At 38.0% G+C, this 19,235-nt stretch overlaps 1 protein-coding gene across 2 annotated transcripts in view; it reads left to right on the forward strand.

Moving 5' to 3' along the window:
• DEK (DEK proto-oncogene) overlaps positions 1 to 19,235 on the forward strand; it is a 29,050-nt gene that overhangs the window by 6,112 nt on the left and 3,703 nt on the right. For both annotated transcript variants that reach the window (XM_055405882.2, XM_088831329.1), the window contains 4 exons: positions 612 to 732; positions 5,729 to 5,917; positions 17,633 to 17,768; positions 18,100 to 18,248. In XM_055405882.2, coding sequence (XP_055261857.2) covers positions 612 to 732; positions 5,729 to 5,917; positions 17,633 to 17,768; positions 18,100 to 18,248 — 595 coding nt within the window. The remainder of the gene's footprint in view (positions 1 to 611; positions 733 to 5,728; positions 5,918 to 17,632; positions 17,769 to 18,099; positions 18,249 to 19,235) is intronic.

The following is a 19,235-nucleotide window of genomic DNA, read 5'->3' on the forward strand; positions in this document are numbered from 1 at the left end:
AAATTCTTCCACTCCTAATCTGTGTCAGCCACTCCATTCCCTCACTTATAAGTGCCATTTAAACTGTTTTGAAGATAATCAAGTTAATAGAAATAATTTCCACCCTAATGCAGACAAGATGATATATTCTTTTTAAACAATTTTTTTAATGAGATGATACATTCTTAAAAGTTTTTTATTATGTCCCCTGTAGTTTAAAACTCTTAAGTATTAAATATGATTACCTATTACCTTCTTTGAGACATTGTCAGTAGGAATACTTGGGGGGAAATGTGGTGTTTAATCACCAGCCAGAAGAACTAACAAGTTTGTGAATTTTAAGTAATGAAAAATTTTACATTATTTTCTAGTGAATGAAGTAAGTTTTTTCTTATACTACCATTAAAACTTAAATGGTAAATGATGTTTTATGTTTATAGTAGTACCTGGCTATATTTTTTGCATGCACCAGTCAAGATTATTGGGAGTACTTCAAAGATTCAGAGAAACACTGACTGCTTTCTTAATGTTTGTGGCTGAGCCAGTTGGGTTAGCTCTTATCTTTATATTGTGGAGAATGTTTATAAATTTTCCTACATAATCACATTGGCTTTTTCCATTTTCTGTTTCAGATTTAGAAATGCCATGTTAAAGAGCATTTGCGAGGTTCTTGACTTGGAGAGATCGGGTGTAAATAGTGAACTGGTGAAAAGGATCTTGAATTTTTTAATGCATCCAAAGCCCTCTGGCAAAGTGAGGATCAATTTTTACTATTTCAGTAACAAATCAATTCTTCTGGCTCTCCTTTCTTTCTCTTTCTTCTAATGAACATTTTAATAGCAGAATTGCTATCAATATTCAGTAATATCTTCTACATTCAAAGGATTTGCCTTTGGTTGACATACCCGCAACAATTTTGATAGAGAAAACAGAGAAGGCATACAGATGTGTTCTCCCTTATCAAGCATAAAGGATGTAAGATTAAGAAAGTAGATAATTGTTATCTAAATGTCAAATGGGACAGAAATACACTAGAAGACACTTGAACAGAAATAGGGCTAAGGAGGAAGTGTTGGACTGGTGAGGGAGGGTGTAGAGCCTGTAATCAGATCCAGAAAGACAAGGTGGTGTGCTAGAGCCGGAGATTTACTAGATACTGGAGTAAGGTTATGAAAAAGGGGTGGGAAAAAGCTGGCTTTTTGAAGTTTCTTGTGTTGGATTTCCAGAAACATCAAGAGAGCCCAGGAGCTGGACGGGGAGTGAAATGGTCTTACGGTTTTTGCCATTCTTCTAAAATCTGGATTCAGTTCAGTCACTCGGTCGTGTCCGACTCTTTGCAACCCCATGAACCACAGCACGCCAGGCCTCCCTGTCCATCACCAACTTCCGGAGTTTACCCAAACTCATGTCCATTGAGTCAGTGATGCCACCCAACCATCTCATTCTCTGTTGTCCCCTTCTCCTCTCGCCTTCAATCTTTGCCAGCATCAGGGTCTTTTCAAACGAGTCAGCTCTTCACATCAGGTGGCCAAAGTATTGGCGTTTCAGCTTCAAATCTGGATTAGATTTGCCCAAATTGTTTAACAGTAGCAAAGGACATCACTGAATTGAAGTGTTAATTATCTGAACTTGCCTTTTCAGCTTAAGTCTTTTAGCAGTTATTTTCATATTTTCTCATTTTAATGGGAAAGAACTGAGAAGAGATCTAGAAGGCCTAGGAACTCAGTCCATTAGTGAGGAGAGAAGGGCGTTAAATTAGAAAACTGGGAAATAGCTCCGGGACTTTTATCTTTGCCTGTTCTTGGTCTTGTTGACTATTAGCTGGACAGTGATCCCTAAGGATATTTTTGTCATGTAGCTACAAAGTGAAGGCGTGTGGTGAAGGGGATGGAATTCTCATTGCTTTATCTAAAAGATGAGTTTGAACACTATTTCCCCAGAAGCAGTTACTAAGTTGCCTGAATTATGAGGGATGTGTTTAATTCAACTTTTCCTCAGTGGTTTTCAAATGTGTTTAGCTTCAAGACCCTATCACTTTCTTAAAGTTAATGAAGACCTCTAGAGCTTTTGTTTATGTGAGTTATTTTGATATTTGGTAGTGGTGACTTAGTCCCTAAATCGTGTCTGACTCTGTGATCCCATGGATGATAGCCCACCAGGCTCCTCTGTCCATGGGATTTCCCAGGCAAGAATACTGGAATGGGTTGCCATTTCCTTCTCCAGGGGATCTTCCTACCCCAGGGATTGAACTCAGGTCTCCTGAATTACAGACAGATTCTTCTTACCGACTGAGCCACTAGGGAAGCCCATTTTGATATATACTGTATTCTAAATTAAAACTGAAAAATTCTAAAATAGCAACAGACCCACTGCGTGTTAACAAAAGTAATATTTTGTCTGAAAAATAGCTATGCTTTCCAAAATTTTAATGACAAGAATGACATTCTGTTTTTGCAAATCTGTTTGTGTCTTAAGACAGATCTGTCCTCATTTGCTTCTGCATTTCCTTCTGTTGCAATAACGTATTGTTTTGCTTGAAGTATAAGAAAAAAAATCCAACGTCACACAGCTATGTAGTTAGGAAAAGGGGGGATATTTAAAAAAGCCTTTCAGGTAATTTTGGATAGTCTCCTTTGATACAGCACTAAACCTCCACAGTTGGGGGGGGTGGAGTCTTAAAGGTTAGTTGTATTGTAGTATCTAAAACCATGTTAATAAACTTGGACCTTTTACCAGTGTGTGATTTTGTAATACGTACCTTCCATTTGGAAAATACTGATTCCCTGAATTAACACATATCTTCCAAATGTTGGCACATTTCACTGTCAAAAAATCACATTCATTAACATAACTATTATCAGAGGGAAAAAATTCTTCAGGTACTAGGAGGCTGTCAGACCCATGATAGTGGAAGTGAACTTTCCAAAATTTAATTTTCACTTGAAACTTTGAAATTTATCTTTGGAAACAAGTGCTGTCAGTTTGGTGTGTTTTGTTTTGTTTTGTTTTGTTTTTTGAGGTGACAGACTCACATTCATTTTTGAGAATATGTCTATCAAATACTAAGTCTGAATAGGCATCATTTTTCAATTATCCTTTTAAAAATGATGTTCCAAAGAAAAAAGTAGCGAAGTTTGCAACCCCGTGGACTGTAGCAGCCCACCAGGCTCCTCTGTCCTTGGTATTTCCCAGGCAATTTCACTGCTCAGTTGCACAAATGCTTTTCATCAAGAAAATCTGAGAACTTCCTTATGCAGCTGGAGTACTGTATGTGTACCTCCCATTTTGTTGTACTGATGTTGTAAAGATGTACTCAGAGGTTAAGAGTTAACATCAAGGACTAGTGTGTGGTTGGTTATGAGGTTGTGAGGAGTGAAATGCCTACAAACACAAGTTTCTGCCTCAGTCTCGATAAGGTAACAGTAGGTTTGCCTACCTTCATTTCTTGAGCAATCACTACAAATGTCAGGGCAGTGAAAAGAGCAAATAAATACTCTCTTGGTATTACTGTAAATAGTTCTGACCTTTAGGGCTTTGGGGAAATTCTCAGGAAACTCCAGGGTCCGTGAACCATACTTTGAGAACCATTGTTTTATCTTTTTTTTAATGATGTCTTATTCTTATATCCATTTTTCATATCTGATTCTGTGATGATTACTCCTTAATCTAATGGTATCGATCTCAGGCTATTTTCTATGCTACCATATGCTTCCATCATTTAAGGAAAACACTATGAAGTTGTCAGTATTCATCTTTTCTGCTCTAGGATAGTCTTAAAGGTGCTTAAAAGTGTTGATTTAACCTTGTTTTATGCTCCTTTTGTACTTCTGTTAGGCAGGTTTTGTTCCTCAAAGGGGATGATGCTGTTGACACAGGTGTCTGATGAATATATTCGACTATGTTTCGAACCAATATAGGGAAGTCCTCAGGCACTTATATATTACTACTTTTTAAAAATGAAGATCTCTTCATTTATATTTAGAAGTCGAATTTTCTTGATTGGGTTCTTGAATGATGAAACGTCCTTTCATTTTCTTGTGTCTGTTTATCCAGCACCCCGCCTCCCCATTCCAGTCTTTATCTTAACTGATTTCACATACAGATTAATTTCTAACACTTGCATCTGATTCCTGAGCTGACACAGGGAGATCACTTTTTTCCAATATATTCATATCTTGGATTTCATTTAATGAGTAGTGAGTTTAGACAGTTAGCTTTTCTCCAAACATATCAAAGAATTCATCAAAATGGATTGGTTCCTGGTAATAGATGGTAATGGCAGTGGTTCACATAAGATTATCTGTATATGTTTATTCTAGGAGATTTATGGAGAACCTCTCTGAGAAATATCTTTGTCTGCTACCTTAGTTTCTGGAGGCACCCAGGTTGACTGTTTCCCAGTTTGCCTTTAGAAGGGTAGGTTGGGCAAGCTGGAGGCTGTCCCGTGGGTTGTAGATGGCCTGAAAGTGCCACATTATACAAAACAGGCACTTCTTAATTTTTATGTGATAAAAGTGACTCCGAAGCCTGGGAGTTCCCAGAAGGGAAGGGAACTGTGGTTCTGCTGTATTCGTGAGAGATACTACTTAAAGTTACTGAGAACGTGTACACAGTTGGGTATCTTAAGGTTATGTTATAGAATTCCTTAATGTTTCTGCTTATTGTAGAAAATAACATAGGCAAAAACAAAGACAAAAGATACCCATAATTTTAACTCCTTCAGTTCAGTTGCTCAGTCGTGTCCAACTCTGCGACCCCATGAATCACAGCACGCCAGGCCTCCCTGTCCATCACCAACTCCCAGAGTTCACTCAAACTCATGTCCATCGAGTTGGTGATGCCATCCAGCCATCTCATTCTTTGTCGTCCCCATCTCCTCCCGTCCCCAATCCCTCCCAGCATCAGTCTTTTCCAGTGAGTCAACTCATCGCATGAGGTGGCCAAAGTATTGGAGTTTCAGTAGTGTATATCTTTTCAGAATCTTTATGCAAAGTTACTTTATGGTTTTCAATTTCTGAAGTTACCAATTACTCCCCTAAGAAAGCATTTAAAAATTAAATTTGTTGGTTAATATAATCAAATCATTTTCCTCATGTGATCTCTGCTTTTTAAATATGCAAGGTTTAATTGAATATCAAAGTAATGGCAGTGGCACTTATTTTGTAGTTGCTAATTAGTTTCATAATTAACATACTCAACACTCACTGCGTGTTTAAAATCATAAGTGAGAATATAATCCTGGCATTACTGAAAGTAGAGCCCCTAGGTAATATGAATATAAACTATACGGTTCATAAATTCAGGACGTGTAAAGTGAGATTTTACCTCCTTTATGGATGGTGTCTCTCAGTCTCTTGATTGGAGGGTCCCCTAAAGCAGGAAGACAGTGGCAGTTTTAATGTTGCTAGGAATGAAATATGAGTCTAGAACTGAAAGTATTGTCCTGATGAAGACAGACGTCGTAAACGTCACACAGTGTGCACTCAGACTTCCAGTATCAGTATGTGAAGGGTCTCTTGCCTGGGTGTTCAGCGTTCTAAACGAAATGAAAAACTATTGGTGATGGAGGCAAAAAGGTTAGCGTGACACTTGAAGTTAGAGGTGTATTACTGTCTGTAAAGCTGCTAAGTTTGTTTCGGGAAAGAAGCTGTTGAGAAGTAGTTATCAGAAACAGGTGATTGACTTGGAACTGTAGTGTCTCATTGGTATTCTTTATGAAGACCTCATTGGTATTCTTTATTTTACACAGCCATTGCCAAAATCTAAAAAAAGTTCTAGCAAAGGCAACAAAAAGGAACGGAACAGTTCTGGGATGGCCAGGAAAGCTAAGCGAACCAAATGTCCTGAAATCCTGTCAGATGAATCTAGCAGTGATGAAGAGGAAAAGAAAAACAAAGAAGAGTCCTCAGAGGATGAAGATAAAGAGAGTGAAGAGGAGGTAAAACGTTGGCGCTTTTTCCTCATTTCTTTTCATGGGGAGAGTTAAATATTCGTCTGTATAATAGATTGGTCAGAAAATACATATACACCATGTTGGTGGTTTTTAATTCCAAAGACAGAGATGATGACGTGTAAGCCCTTTCTTTTTCTCAAGGAGCTTTTAGTTTTATTACTGTGCCAGAGTGTAAGAGTTGGAAAAGGGTTAGGTTGGTGTGGACTGGATTTGAGCTGGACCTTGCAAACTAGAGTACATAAATGAAGGTGGGGCGGGGGTGTGTGTGACAGGACCACAAAGGAGATCTTACGAGAATTTTTTCGTAGTTTATCAGTATTTTTTGATTGACTTGTGTATTTTATTGACTTGTGTATTTTATTCTGTTTTATGCAAAAAAGCAAGGGATTTAAGGACCACCGTTTTATCTCATTTTCGGATTACTTAGTGAGACTGGCAGCATTTGAAGTTTATTTTGTTGGTGGGCAAATTTTGTATCACTTAGGAATGCCTGCCATTTTCTTTTCCTTGGGAGTTTTTTTTTAAATGTTGGGACGTCCATGGTGACTCCGTGGTAAAGAATCCTCCTGCCAATGCAGGAGATGCGGGTTCAATCCCTGGATTGGGAAGATCCACTGAAGAAGGAAATAGCAACCCACTCCAGTATTCTTGCCTGGGAAATACCATGGACAGAGGAACCTGGCAGGCTACAACAGTCCATGGGTTTACAAAATAGTCATACGACTTAGCAACTTAACAACAATGAAATGTTGAGCATATTTAGTTTCCAGAGAGTTCGGAAAGAGAGTTGCTGAACCATTTAAGGAGTTAGCTTACCCTCTTCTTGATATGTACCTTTAGCCAAGTAGATGAGGACGAGTGGGTACAAGGAATGATTTCCTGTTGTTAATTGCGGTTTGCTGACTCTGTTTTCATGTTTTGGTGCTCCCTTTCATGATCAGAACTTGCTTGGGTAATCTCCCTCGTTTTACTTAGGGACTTGGTTAACATGGCTTGACCTTCTGGGTGGAGATGATTTTTCGGTGTGGAGGGAGGGCTGTCTTGTGCCTTGTAGAGGCTAGTAAGCACACCCCTGCCCCCAACCTTTAGTTGAAACCAAAAGTGTCTTTAGACATTGCCAAGTGTTCCCTGGGGACAAAATCACCTTCAGTTGACAACTACTTTATTAGAATAAAGATGTGGTAAACTATGTTTTTAAAGGTTTGCGCTTTGTGTTTGTTTTTAGGTATTTAAAAATCCGTGCATGTTTTAATGTCAGATTCTATAAAAACTTCTATAAAGCTAAGTCTGAAATATTTCCTAGGTTTAAAAAGAATACTATAGATCCAGCAGGTGTTTCGTACATAGTATCTTAATATATTTTTGGTGTGAAGGAAGATGAGTAATCTGAGCACTGAGGTTTTTATGGAATAGATTTTAAGGAAATGGGAGGAAAACATGTTTGTTTATATGTGAATATGTAATAGCAATTCTGCAATAGATTTCCTCATTTCACACATTTTTGATTATCTACTATGTGTATTCATTAAACTTTGCAAAACCTTTTCAAAGGCAGATTCAAAGCATGAAGAGTTGTCTTAGAATATAAACATTTAATTTTTTCATAGCAGTACTATGGTTAGGAGCATGGCCTTTGGAAACTGAGTTCAAATCCCAGCTGTGTTCTGATCATCACTGTTTGGCTTTGGGCAAGTTACTTACAAACTCTGTATTTCAATTTCCCATCTGTATAGTGGGGATAATAGTAGTAGTATCTTCCAAGGGTTGTATTAAGCACTTAGAGCAGTGCATAACACAGTATTAACTAAATATTAGCTGCTGTTATTACTGTTATTATTAAGATGACATTTTATCATATGTAAGATTTCTAAATCAAATCTTCTGTCATTACTAAGGTGTAAGTTTAAAAGTGAGGATATTTTACATTCATTTTTTCCTTGCTTTCCAGATGATTGTCCCTTTGTTCTGAGTAGAGTTCGTTGCTGTCGGTGAATGCAGATAACTCCTGATTCATGACTATGTTGGTTGTTGTGTAAGGCTCACACATGGAACTGTCCCAGTACAAATCAGAGCTTTTCTTTTTGCAGTCCTTAAATGAGGGTCTTGTTAGAAATCCAGGTCAAATGATGAAAATCCATGAAGGAAGAAAACACAAAAATGCGTTTCAGGCATTCAGAATTACGTTGGTGCAAAAGTAATTGCGGTTTTACATTGTTAAACTTTGTCATTTGATATTGGAGTACTTTTTTTGAATACATTCTTAAATGTGGTTATATTATTCATTTTAATGTGCATTTCTCACCTTTTTTAGTTAATGACTTATTACTTGCTATTTATATTTTAGACTATAGAAATGATTGTTAGACATAAAGCAAATTTGAGCAATATTTTTATTCAAGTTCAAAATGGGTTGTAAAGCAGTGGAGACAACTCACAACATCAGCAACACGTTTGGGCCAGGAACTGCCTATGAAAGTACAGTGCAGTGGTGGTTCAAGTTTTGCAAAGGAGAACAGCCTTGAAGATGAGCATAGTGGCCAATCATCAGAAGTTGCCAATGACCAATTGAGAGCCATCATCAAAACTGATGCTGTTAAAATTACACGAGAAGTTGCTGCAGAGCTCATCGACCATGCTGTGGTCATTAGGCATTTGAAGCAAATTGAAAAAGTGGGAAAGGTTGGTAAGTGGGTGTCTTGTGATCTGACTGAAAATAAAAAGGTTTTTCTTTTGAAGTGTTGTCCTCTCTTATTCTACACAACAACAATGAACCGTTTCTCATTCGGATTGTGATGTGCAACAAACAGTTGATTTTCTACAACTGGTGACAACCAGCTCAGCGGCTGGACCGAAAAGAAGCTCCAAAGCACTCCCCAAAGCCACACTTGCACCAAAAAAGGTCATGGTCACTGTTTGGTGGTCCAGTTTGAGCCACTACAGCTTTCTGAATCCTGGCGAAATCATATCTGAGAAGTATGCTCAGCAAATCAATGAGATGCACCAAAAACTGCAATGCCTGCAGCCAGCAGTGTTTAACAGAAAGGGCCCAATTCTCTTCCACAACAACACATGACTGCATGTCACACTTAACTAACACTTCAAAAGTTGGAAGAATTGGTCTACAAAGTTTTGCCTCATCCACCATATTCACCTGACCTCCTGCCAACTGACTACAATTTCTTCAGGCATTTTGACAACTTTTTGCAGGGAAGACGCTTCCACAACCAGCAGGGAGACAGAAAGTGCTTTCCAGGAACTTCTCGAATCCCACAGCACAGATTTTTTTCATGCTACGAGAATAAAGAAACTCATTTCTCATTGGCAAAAATGTGTTGATAGTAATGGTTCCTATTTTGATTAATAAAGATGTGTTTGAGCCTAGTTATAATGATTTAAAATTCATGGTCTGAAACCGCAGTTACTTTTCAGCCAACCTAATATACAATCACACAATATAAAAGTTGTATCATCATGCTGTATGGTTTTTCTGCTTGGGCTGGTATTGATAGAATTCATAAAATATACTAGTAAAATCTGGACTGAGAAATCTTTGTTTTTCCTGTTAAATCACCCTCTCGCAAACAGTTATTTCTCGTTTCTCTGTAAAGACTTTCAGTTTAGGGCCATTCTCACAAACTTTATTGCTGATTCATTGCTGTGAAAGGTTCCAGTTGCCTTTGAAAGGTAAGTGCTGGCAGGAGGGATAGTATTTCTATAGTAACTTTGTTTTCCCTTTTTCTATTTTTTGAAGACTCAGTTAAGTGGCAGCCTCATTAGGGACTTCATGAATGGAGGTATTTTTGTTCAGTACTATGAAAGACCTTGTATTTCTAAGAGGCCATACAGAAGAGTTGCTGATTGATGGGAAAAGTTGAGGATTGCATATAGATAAAAAATTTTTTGCAGATTATTTTTCCATGGAAAATTACTTGGTTAATATTTTTTATTTTTATTTCCTCAAATGAATTTTTCCTTCATAGATAAAACTTTTCCCTGTTAAGGTTAGCTTCTTGTTCTATTTTAGATTCTTGGAATAAATAAATGAATTTGTTTCTTCTTTCCTCTGTAAATTGAGACCTTTGGATCATATAATTTATATCATATTGCTGAAGTCAGAAGTCTTAAGCAGATATCCAGTTCCAGTTACAGTGTTCACTAGCCAATTAAGTGAGGCTGAGTATTATTCACCTGGTCCTTTTCATATTTAGCTGTGTAAAAGAGCAGGATGCTTAATGTATAAGTAAATTGTTTTTAAAATACAGGATTAAACTCACTGAAAACTTAAAGAACTGGCAGGTTTTTTGTTTTTGGTCTTTTATATGAAGTCTGTCACATTGAGCGTGTTGGCCAGCAGTTGCCGGGACACTTTGTTTGAGGCTCTCTGTTCCTGTACCCTTGTTTACAGTGAGGGGTTCACAGCCATTTCTCATTCGCTTTTTCTTTAGAATTAATTCAGACAAGAAGGTGCTCTTTCTGAGAGTGACTGGGTAATAATTTCTTTATAAAAGAGCTGTTGTAAACTTCTCTATCATCTTGGCTCTTGGACATTTGCTTATTACTCAGGGTGGTAGAAGGAGAACATTTTGGAACTAGGCAGAAACTGGTACGTGAGGTTTCTTTACAAAGAGAGAATAAAGGTTTAATTACTTATTATGAAAATCAATTGATTCCCATATTGGAATAGATTTTTAGGAGAAGATTGCTGAGATTAAACCACTCTCAGGCATGCCTTTCACTACGTGTCATCTTCGGCAAAGAAAACTCACTGAAGAGTACAAAGAAAGGAGACGCAGTGCTTTTCACATTAGTGAAGACAACTCTAACAATGTTTTAGACCCTTAACAACAGACCGGTTCCAAATAGGAAAAGGAGTATGTCAAGGCTGTAATATTGTCACCCTGCTTATTTAACTTCTATGCAGAGTACATCATGAGGAACACTGGGCTGGAAGAAGCACAAGCTGGAATCAAGATTGCCAGGAGAAATATCAATAACCTCAGATATGCAGATGTCACCACCATTATGGCAGAAAGTGAAGAGGAACTAAAAAGCCTCTTGATGAAAGTGCAAGAGGAGAGTGAAAAAGTTGGCTTAAAATAAAGTTCAACATTCAGAAAACTAAGATCATGGCATCTGGTCCCATCACTTCGTGGCATATAGATGGGGAAACACTGGAAACTGTCAGACTTTATTTTTTTGGGCTCCAAAATCACTGCAGATGCTGATTGCAGCCATGAAATTAAAAGACGCTTACTCCTTAGAAGGAAAGTCATGACCATCCTAGATAGCATATTAAAAACAGAGACATTACTTTGCCAACAAACGTCCGTCTAGTCAGGTCTATCTATGGTTTTTCCAGTGGTCATGTATGGATGTGAGAGTTGGACTGTGAAGAAAGCTGATCACCGAAGAATTGATGCTTTTGAACTGTGGTGTTGGAGAAGACTCTTGAGAGTCCCTTGGACTGCAAGGAGATCCAACCAGTCTATTCTAAAGAAGATCAGTCTTGGGTGTTCATTGGGCGGACTGATGCTAAAGCTGAAACTCCAATACTTTGGCCAACTCATGCGAAGAGTTGACTCACTGGAAAAGACTGTGATGCTGGGAGGGATTGGGGGCGGGAGGAGATGGGGACGACAGAGAATGAGATGGCTGGATGGCATCACCGACTCGATGGACGTGAGTTTGAGTGAACTCAGGAAGTTGGTGATGGACAGGGAGGCCTGGCGTGCTATGATTCATGGGATCGCAAAGAGTCGGACACAGCTGAGTGACTGAACTAAAGAGGTAGCTTAGTGCTTCTTCAGTTTTTGTTTCCTAGTGTTTTTATAAACACTATGTCTAGGAAAGTACAAAACTAATTATGAATATTTACTTTGTGAGTATTGAATTTATCTGAAGATTCCCAAATACATCAGGAATATCTTCAGCTCTGTACTTAAAACCCCTACTGATAATAATCCGATACGGGAGTTACTTTTTCTTTCAGGACAAGGAATCCACAAATAGGCAATTCTGGGCCAGGACAGCGGCTCAAGAAAAGTGTTAAGAATTTAGGGACTATCTCTTCCTGAGCCCCCATCTTGACATGTGCCATTTAACCTCATGATCTCAGGAATATTATTTTACCTTTAGGTATTGTGTCCCTGTGCCAGATAGAGAAGGGCAAAAAGTTTTCTTTTGGTGTTTTCTCCCCTGGCAAGGATACTTTTCACCAGAGATCTCCATGTGCATTGCATGGGCCAGAGCGTTATTACCTGGCCACTGCTGGCTGTACAGGAAGCTGGAAAGACCCAGGTGTTAGCTCTCCTGCGTCTGTCAGAGGAAGACAGATAAAAAGTGGGATGTTGAGTGAGCCATCATGCAGTGTTTACCCAGTCAGGGAATTTTGCAGTTACAATTTTGGTAAACATTTGGACCATTTGAGGAATTATTTGGTAGTGATGGGAGGGTGAATGTGAAAACTTTGTTAGCCCTTAATTATGTCTTAAAAAATAAGAATCTTCCCCCCCATATAATCAAAAATTATATGATTACAGAATATATAAACTATTGGAACCTTTTGTTGGAAGGCAGAAGTGAATAATTACCGTAATAAAGTCTATTTAGAATTAAACTTGCTTTCCTGGTCTCTTGTGGGTTAGAGCAAGGCTTGCACATTCTTTACCCTTGGCGTTCTCGAGTTTTCTCAGCCAAGTTGTTAAAAGGATAGTGTATTGGAAGCTAATACTTATTCTGTTCATCTGTTCACCCAGTACATCCTTTCTGCTGTGAGGACAGGATTCTGGCTCTGTGACAGGCGTCTTTTTTGGAGACCCTCCTTCAATAGCCCTGCTGCCTATAAAAGATAGGTAAGCCTTCTCCCAAGGGTTTTTTTTTTTTTTTTTTTTTTTTTGCCTTCCTTCAAAAAGTGCTTGTGTCATTCCCCTGCTTCTGTACCTTCATGGTTATCAGACACATGGAAAATCTTCAAATTTTTAAAAATTTCTATTATTACTATACATTATAAAGCGTTTAGATTACAGTACATTGTACTGTCTGAAATTACTGGCAGCAGTTGGTTTCCCTTTTATCTGTTTCCCTTTAGTGCATCAAAAACACCTACAATACTCATGGTTCTGATTGAACCACTCACAGCATCTTCAGAAATGGCAAGCCAGAATCTAGAAATAAATCCCAATTTGGAAACTAGCTTTTTCTTTATTCTTTTTTTTCCCCATTTTTCACCTAATTTTTTTCCGTACATTTTGCTGAAAGACTCAAAGTCTTCTTGTTTGATTAAATGCAAAAGGTATTAACTATCATGAGTACTTCCAAATTTTTCCTGTATAATGCTACACAATGTGTTTACTATAATTACTAAAATATTCAAACTATTTTTTAAAAGACTTAATATAGGAGGCCAGATTTTAGTTTTTAATGTAATCACTTTTTGATTGCTCAGTTCAATAAATTGAGAGTGTGTTATATGCTGTAGGGGTTACAGAAGATATTTTATACCCAAATATCATTTGGGTAATACTTGGTACAGGATTTTAAAAGAAAGAGCATCTCTGTGTTGATGAGGGAAAGCTTTGGGAAGAGGTTGGAAGAAAACCAGTTGGAATTGACTTTGGGGATAGAAAGGAAAGTTGGACATGTGAACAAAGATGGGAAGTAGAAAGGTACTGCACGCTTGTTTGTGGTTGGGTGGTTTGTCCAGAAGTAAAGCAGGTAGGGATGAAGCTCGAGCAGTATACCCTGAAGCCAGACTAGAGAACCCATGTGGTTGGGCCTTGTTGTGTGAGTAATAACAACCTCTGGGGACAGATTCAGCATTCTCCTTCCTTCAAAATGATTGCTTATTCTACCTGAGTATTTTGCTAAGTGGAGAAAAAGAGACAGCATCTCTGCCTTCTAAGAACTGACTGTTTAGGTGGGGAGAGCTCCCAGTCTTTCAGTAAGCCTTTACTGGTGCATGACAAGGAGGGTGGGCTTCCACAGTGGCTCAGCAGTAAAGATTCCTCCTGCAGTGCAGGAGACCTGGTTTGACCCGTGGGTCAGGAACATCCCCTGGAGAAGAAAATGGCAACCCATTCCAGTATTCTTGCCTGAGAAATCTCACTGATAGGGGAGCCTGGCGGGCTACAGTCTGTGGGGTTGCAGAAAAGTCAAGACACGAGCGAGCGACTAACGACAGCAGGGAGGATACTATTGAGAATCTACTGTGTGCCATGTACTTTCATGTCTTGTACCTTGTGTAGTCTTGACTCCGTGAGAGTCTTATTTTTTTGCTTTGGATATTAATTATCCAACTTTTCAGAGCTTCTAGTTCATATACTTCAGTCTTCAGCTCTATATCCAAATCTGATTTTAAGCAGTAGCTTTAGGAAAGTTTAACATGGGCGTATATCCATGTCTGCTGGTGTAAATTTCAGCCTGTTGATCTCTCTGATTCTGCCAGTTCTCTGTGTGTCTCCAGTAATTCATGACCTAGACCTGGAGTTGACAAAACTATGGCCTGTAGGCAGATCCAGTTTTCATACAGCCTAGAAGCCAAGGGTGGTTTTTCCATTTTTTTAATATTTGTAAAAGACAAAAGAGGAAGATTGTACAACAGTGACCATAAGGGGCCAGCAAAAACTAAAATATTTACTATCTGCACTTCATAGAAAAGGCTTGGTGACAGACCTAGACCATACATTTCTCTCATTGTACATAGTTCATAGCTAGGTGAGTGAGCTGTGGGACTTTTAAGAAATACATAGGTCCCCAGCCCCCACCCTTAATTCTTTTCTCTCTCAAAGTATACAACCTATTTAGATAAGTTGTGCTGAAAGACTGATACTAAAAATCAAAAAGTTTGGCTAACTGCTATTGATAGGAAAAAAATGTCTTAACAAGCGGAGTAATTCTAATGAAATAGAACCTTGGAGTTGGAATAGATCTTGAAAAGTTATCTATAGTCTCCAAGGATCTTTTCCCATCTCAATTTTCCAAATAATTACATAGCAACGGCTAAGTGGTAGTTCTAAACTTGACAAGATAGAGTCTCTGTGTTAAGCCGTTCAATCTAGTTGGCAGGAGGAGAGAGGTCAAAGATTAGGAGGGAAAAGTATGAGACAATAAAGAGTTAAGAAAGTGGTTTGCTCAAGCTGGAGTATTTCTATGAGCAGGGAGCAAAGATCCAGACAGGGAATCCTCACAGGAGGTAACAGTTTGATCTGAGCCTTAAAGGATAAACAGGAGAGATTGGCATAAGGAAAGAAGGGGGTTTGGAGAAAATGATACAAAATTGGATTACATGAAAGGCCCATCTTAGCTTCACCAAAAAAAAAAAAATTCTAGAGAAATGATCCTGGAGCCCATAGAGAGTTTGGAGGAAAGGGCCAGAGATAGCCCTAATACTGAGTTTGGTTACATTTTGTTGCCTTTCTGGATTTTCTGCCAGCACTTTTAATTCTTTGTTATTATCAGTAACATTTATATGTAACAGAGAGTTAGATCATGGTATTGACTTGCTGCACTGGTTCAGTTCAGTAGTTTCACCTGTGGCTTACAGAACACTGTAGCTACTTGGGTCATCTCTATAAGCTGCTAGTGCAGTAGGAGGCACACTGGACCTAACCAGGGTCTTGTGTCTTACTAGCTGTAAGGCATTGTTTCACTTAACTGCACAGAAGTATTTTCCTCATTAATAGTAATGTCAGTTGTTTGTCATTGTGGGTTTTTTTTTTTCTGCTTTGTTTTTTAGGTCATATGAGCGTGTGTATATGAAAGCCGTGCTGTACAAGTGCCTTTTTCATTTTCCTTTTAATTTTTAACCACGTTCTGCGTTCAGAGTACAGATAAACCAGATCCTGCAAATGATACAGAGATGAACATAGCCAGAAATATTGAAGTGGCTACTTTATGGCAGGTGCTCTTGTAGTTTTTAGGGACAGAGCTTAATTAGATAGGTGTCTCTTCTCATGGAGATTGTCAGATAGGCCCCTAAGAAACTTGCAGTGTAGTGGGAGAACAGACATGTAAATACCTACACCTTGAAACACATAAATACGTTAAATGTTTTCTTTGGTGCCTTTTATGTATTCACTTATCTGATCCTCACAGAAGTTCTACAGATATGGCCATAGGTGGTTGAATCTGCAGTGCCTGGAAGGCATCATTTAGATGTAGATTGTAAAATGTATCCCAGTATCTAAGATGTGTGTGTGGGGCGGGTGTTAAATTTAGCCAAGTCTAGTTTTACCTCTACTTTGCAGATGCGGAATCAGACACAGGAAGGATAAGTGATTTGTCTGAGAACTCCAAGTTGCTCACTGGTGGAGTCAGGACTTGAATCAGGAAGTTTGGCTCTAAAAACCTGTATTCTAATTCACTGCTTCACAAAACCTTCCATAAAGACAGAGCAAATAAATTATAGGTCAAGTACTGTGGGGGCTGCCGATTAATCAGATTGGCCGAAAGATTTAGAGAAGGTGATTACTGAGAGGTTTAGACTCGTGAGTGAAATTTTCCTAAGTAGAGGAGAGGGAATAAAAGTAATGAAAACTTGAAAGGTCATGTAGAATTTAAGTGGGTGTGGTTTTTTACTTTCCTTCTCAGTTTTCCCAGGGCCTCTTTTCATTACCTCCAAAGTACTAGGTGATCTTGTTTGCCTTAACTTCCAAAAATTGTCTATTGTTGCAATGTCAGGGTCTGTCTTTTTGAAATTCCCTGTTATCCAGAGTACCTAATATCTTTTTCCTGTACCCAGTATCTTGATCTTCAGGGCAGCTGAAGTGGTTTTTAGCACCTGTAAAGCTAAAGCACGTGATGTGAATTATCTGATTGCCTCTCTGCTCAAGATGAAACACATGAGCTTCTACAGAGTTTGTTACTCCTCAGCTTTCACTGTTTCCCTGCGCCAGCGCTTACATTATGGAAAAGATACTTGACTGAATTCCTGCCATGAGTTTGTCACATAGAGCAGTGGCTGCCCCCTCCAGGGTTCTTGCCTGGAGAATCCCAAGGACAGAGGAGCCTGGCAGGCTGCAGTCAGTGGGGTTGCAAAGAGTCGGACACAGCTGAGCGACTGACACACTAAAGATTTTTTTTAAACTGTAATTTTTTCATTTTAACCTCCATATGTGTGTATTTTGCTTTTATTAGCTCTGAGTTAGTGTTTAAGAAAACAGGATCCCAGAGTAAATCGGTGTGAAGCTCTTTATTTTATCATGTGACTGGACAAAACCTCTCTGAGCCTTCATTTCCTCATATGTTTATATAAAGTTATTGAGAAGCTACTTTGCACTATTCTAGGAGCTAGGGATACATCAGTGAACCCAAAAAGTTGAAAAAAATCCTTGTTCTCATGGAACTTACCTTTTACTTGGGAGAGACTGACAATAAATAATAGAATATTAATAGTACTTATACAGGTTTTTTTCCCCCAAGAGTTAAGTCTTCTGCATATAAAGTTTTCTCTCCATAGTGTGTGAGAAATGTGAGCACCTATTTTTAAAGTTTGATTCTTTACCTCACCTGACTAGTCCTGTGTTGGGATAAAATAGAGTTCCTTGAATGTTACTCATCTCAGAAGTGGACAGTTTGTAATAATTTTTCACTGATGATATTGACTACATTAAGTTTCTCTAGTATTGTTCAGGGGTGTGGACAAGTAGAGGAATGGCAGTTAATCACTCATCAGTGTATGTACTTTGTTTTTATTTCCAACAGCCACCAAAAAAGACATCCAAAAGAGAAAAGCCCAAACAGAAAGCCACTCCTAAAAGTAAAAAATCTGTAAAAAGTGCTAATGTTAAGAAGGCAGATAGCAGTACCACCAAGAAGAATCAAAATAGTTCCAAAAAAGGTATGTTAGAAATGACACATTTTCAGCAACCCTAAAGATACAGCTTACATGCTATAGTATGGTTTTTAAACATATGTGGAAAATAGGTAAACTATGAAGAACATTGAAGGGAATATACCAGTTTTGTGTAGTTTATAATTTTCCAAAATTGACAAAAATTTCAGTGCATGTTTTATAGGTACTATAGAGCGGTGATCTGTAGTTTTTTTAATTTAGTACCTTTTCAAGAATCTGATGAATGCTTATAGAATCTTTCCTAATCTGTCTTGAATATTAATTTTAACTTTTCTATGTAAGAAAAAATTTTCATGTCAAAATATCTTACTTTTAGAAAGTGAATCTGAAGATAGTTCAGATGATGAACCTTTAATTAAAAAATTGAAGAAACCTCCTACAGATGAAGAGTTAAAGGAAACAGTAAAGAAACTATTGGCCAGTGCTAACTTGGAGGAAGTCACAATGAAGCAGATTTGCAAAGAGGTAATTGGACTGATACTGAGATCGTTTTCCTTTTATTTGGAAAAAATCTTTCACCCATCCCTCAGGTCAAAGCTAGATTCTTACGTGCTTTCATTCATTGAACAAGTATTTATAGAATTACTACATGCCAGCTGTTCTTGTAGGTGCTGGGGTACCACTTTCAATAAAGTAGTCAAAACCTCTGCCCTATTGGAGTTATTTTATAAACAAACAGTAGAATGTATACAGTGACTAAAGTTAAAGTGATGCATTCCAAACTGCATAGGAATAATCTTTTTTCCTAACCTGGAAACAATTTTTATTGATGCATCCCTAGATTATGTTAGTTTAAACAAGCAGAATCTCGTGGGCTACCTTACTTTGAGTACTACTATGATAAATGAGAAGGTTAGATTCCAGGTTAGATTCTTAGCTCAAACTTTTGTGAAATTCTTCTGATACTTCTCAGGAAATGATCTAGTCTTGAATATGATTCCATAGTCTAGATTGAGATTAGAAGATTTAAGAATCTGGTTTCTTATGGTAAAATGAAATTAAAATTGTAAGTGTGCTAAAGGTGGAATATTCTTAACTTTTTAAAGATAGCGATTATTGTTTTTCTTATTCATTCCACATTAGCTGAGCCTCTGCTACACATCGGGCACTGGGATAGGTGTTAGAAGTGGATAGGGAAATGTACTCATCCTCTGTAAGTTGTAACAACTTTGGGGAATAGTTAGGTAATATGTTAAAATTTAAATGGCAAGTACCCTTTAACCTAGCAATTCCATTTCTAGGTCTGTATCTTAAAGACATAGTCACATCTACACAAAATGATTTCAATAATGTTCAGCCTGTCTGTAATACTGAAAATCAGAAACAACCTAAATGGCCTTCGATAGGGAAATGTTTAAACTGTACATCTATACTTTTGGAATACTGTGTAGCAGTTCAAAAGAACATCGAAAAACCTTCCAGGTATTTTCAAATTTTTAAAACAGGCATTTC

The sequence above is a fragment of the Moschus berezovskii genome, chromosome 23, assembly GCF_049115385.1.
Source record: "Moschus berezovskii isolate FMDL1 chromosome 23, NW_MosBer_1.0, whole genome shotgun sequence".
Taxonomy (NCBI): domain Eukaryota; kingdom Metazoa; phylum Chordata; class Mammalia; order Artiodactyla; family Moschidae; genus Moschus; species Moschus berezovskii.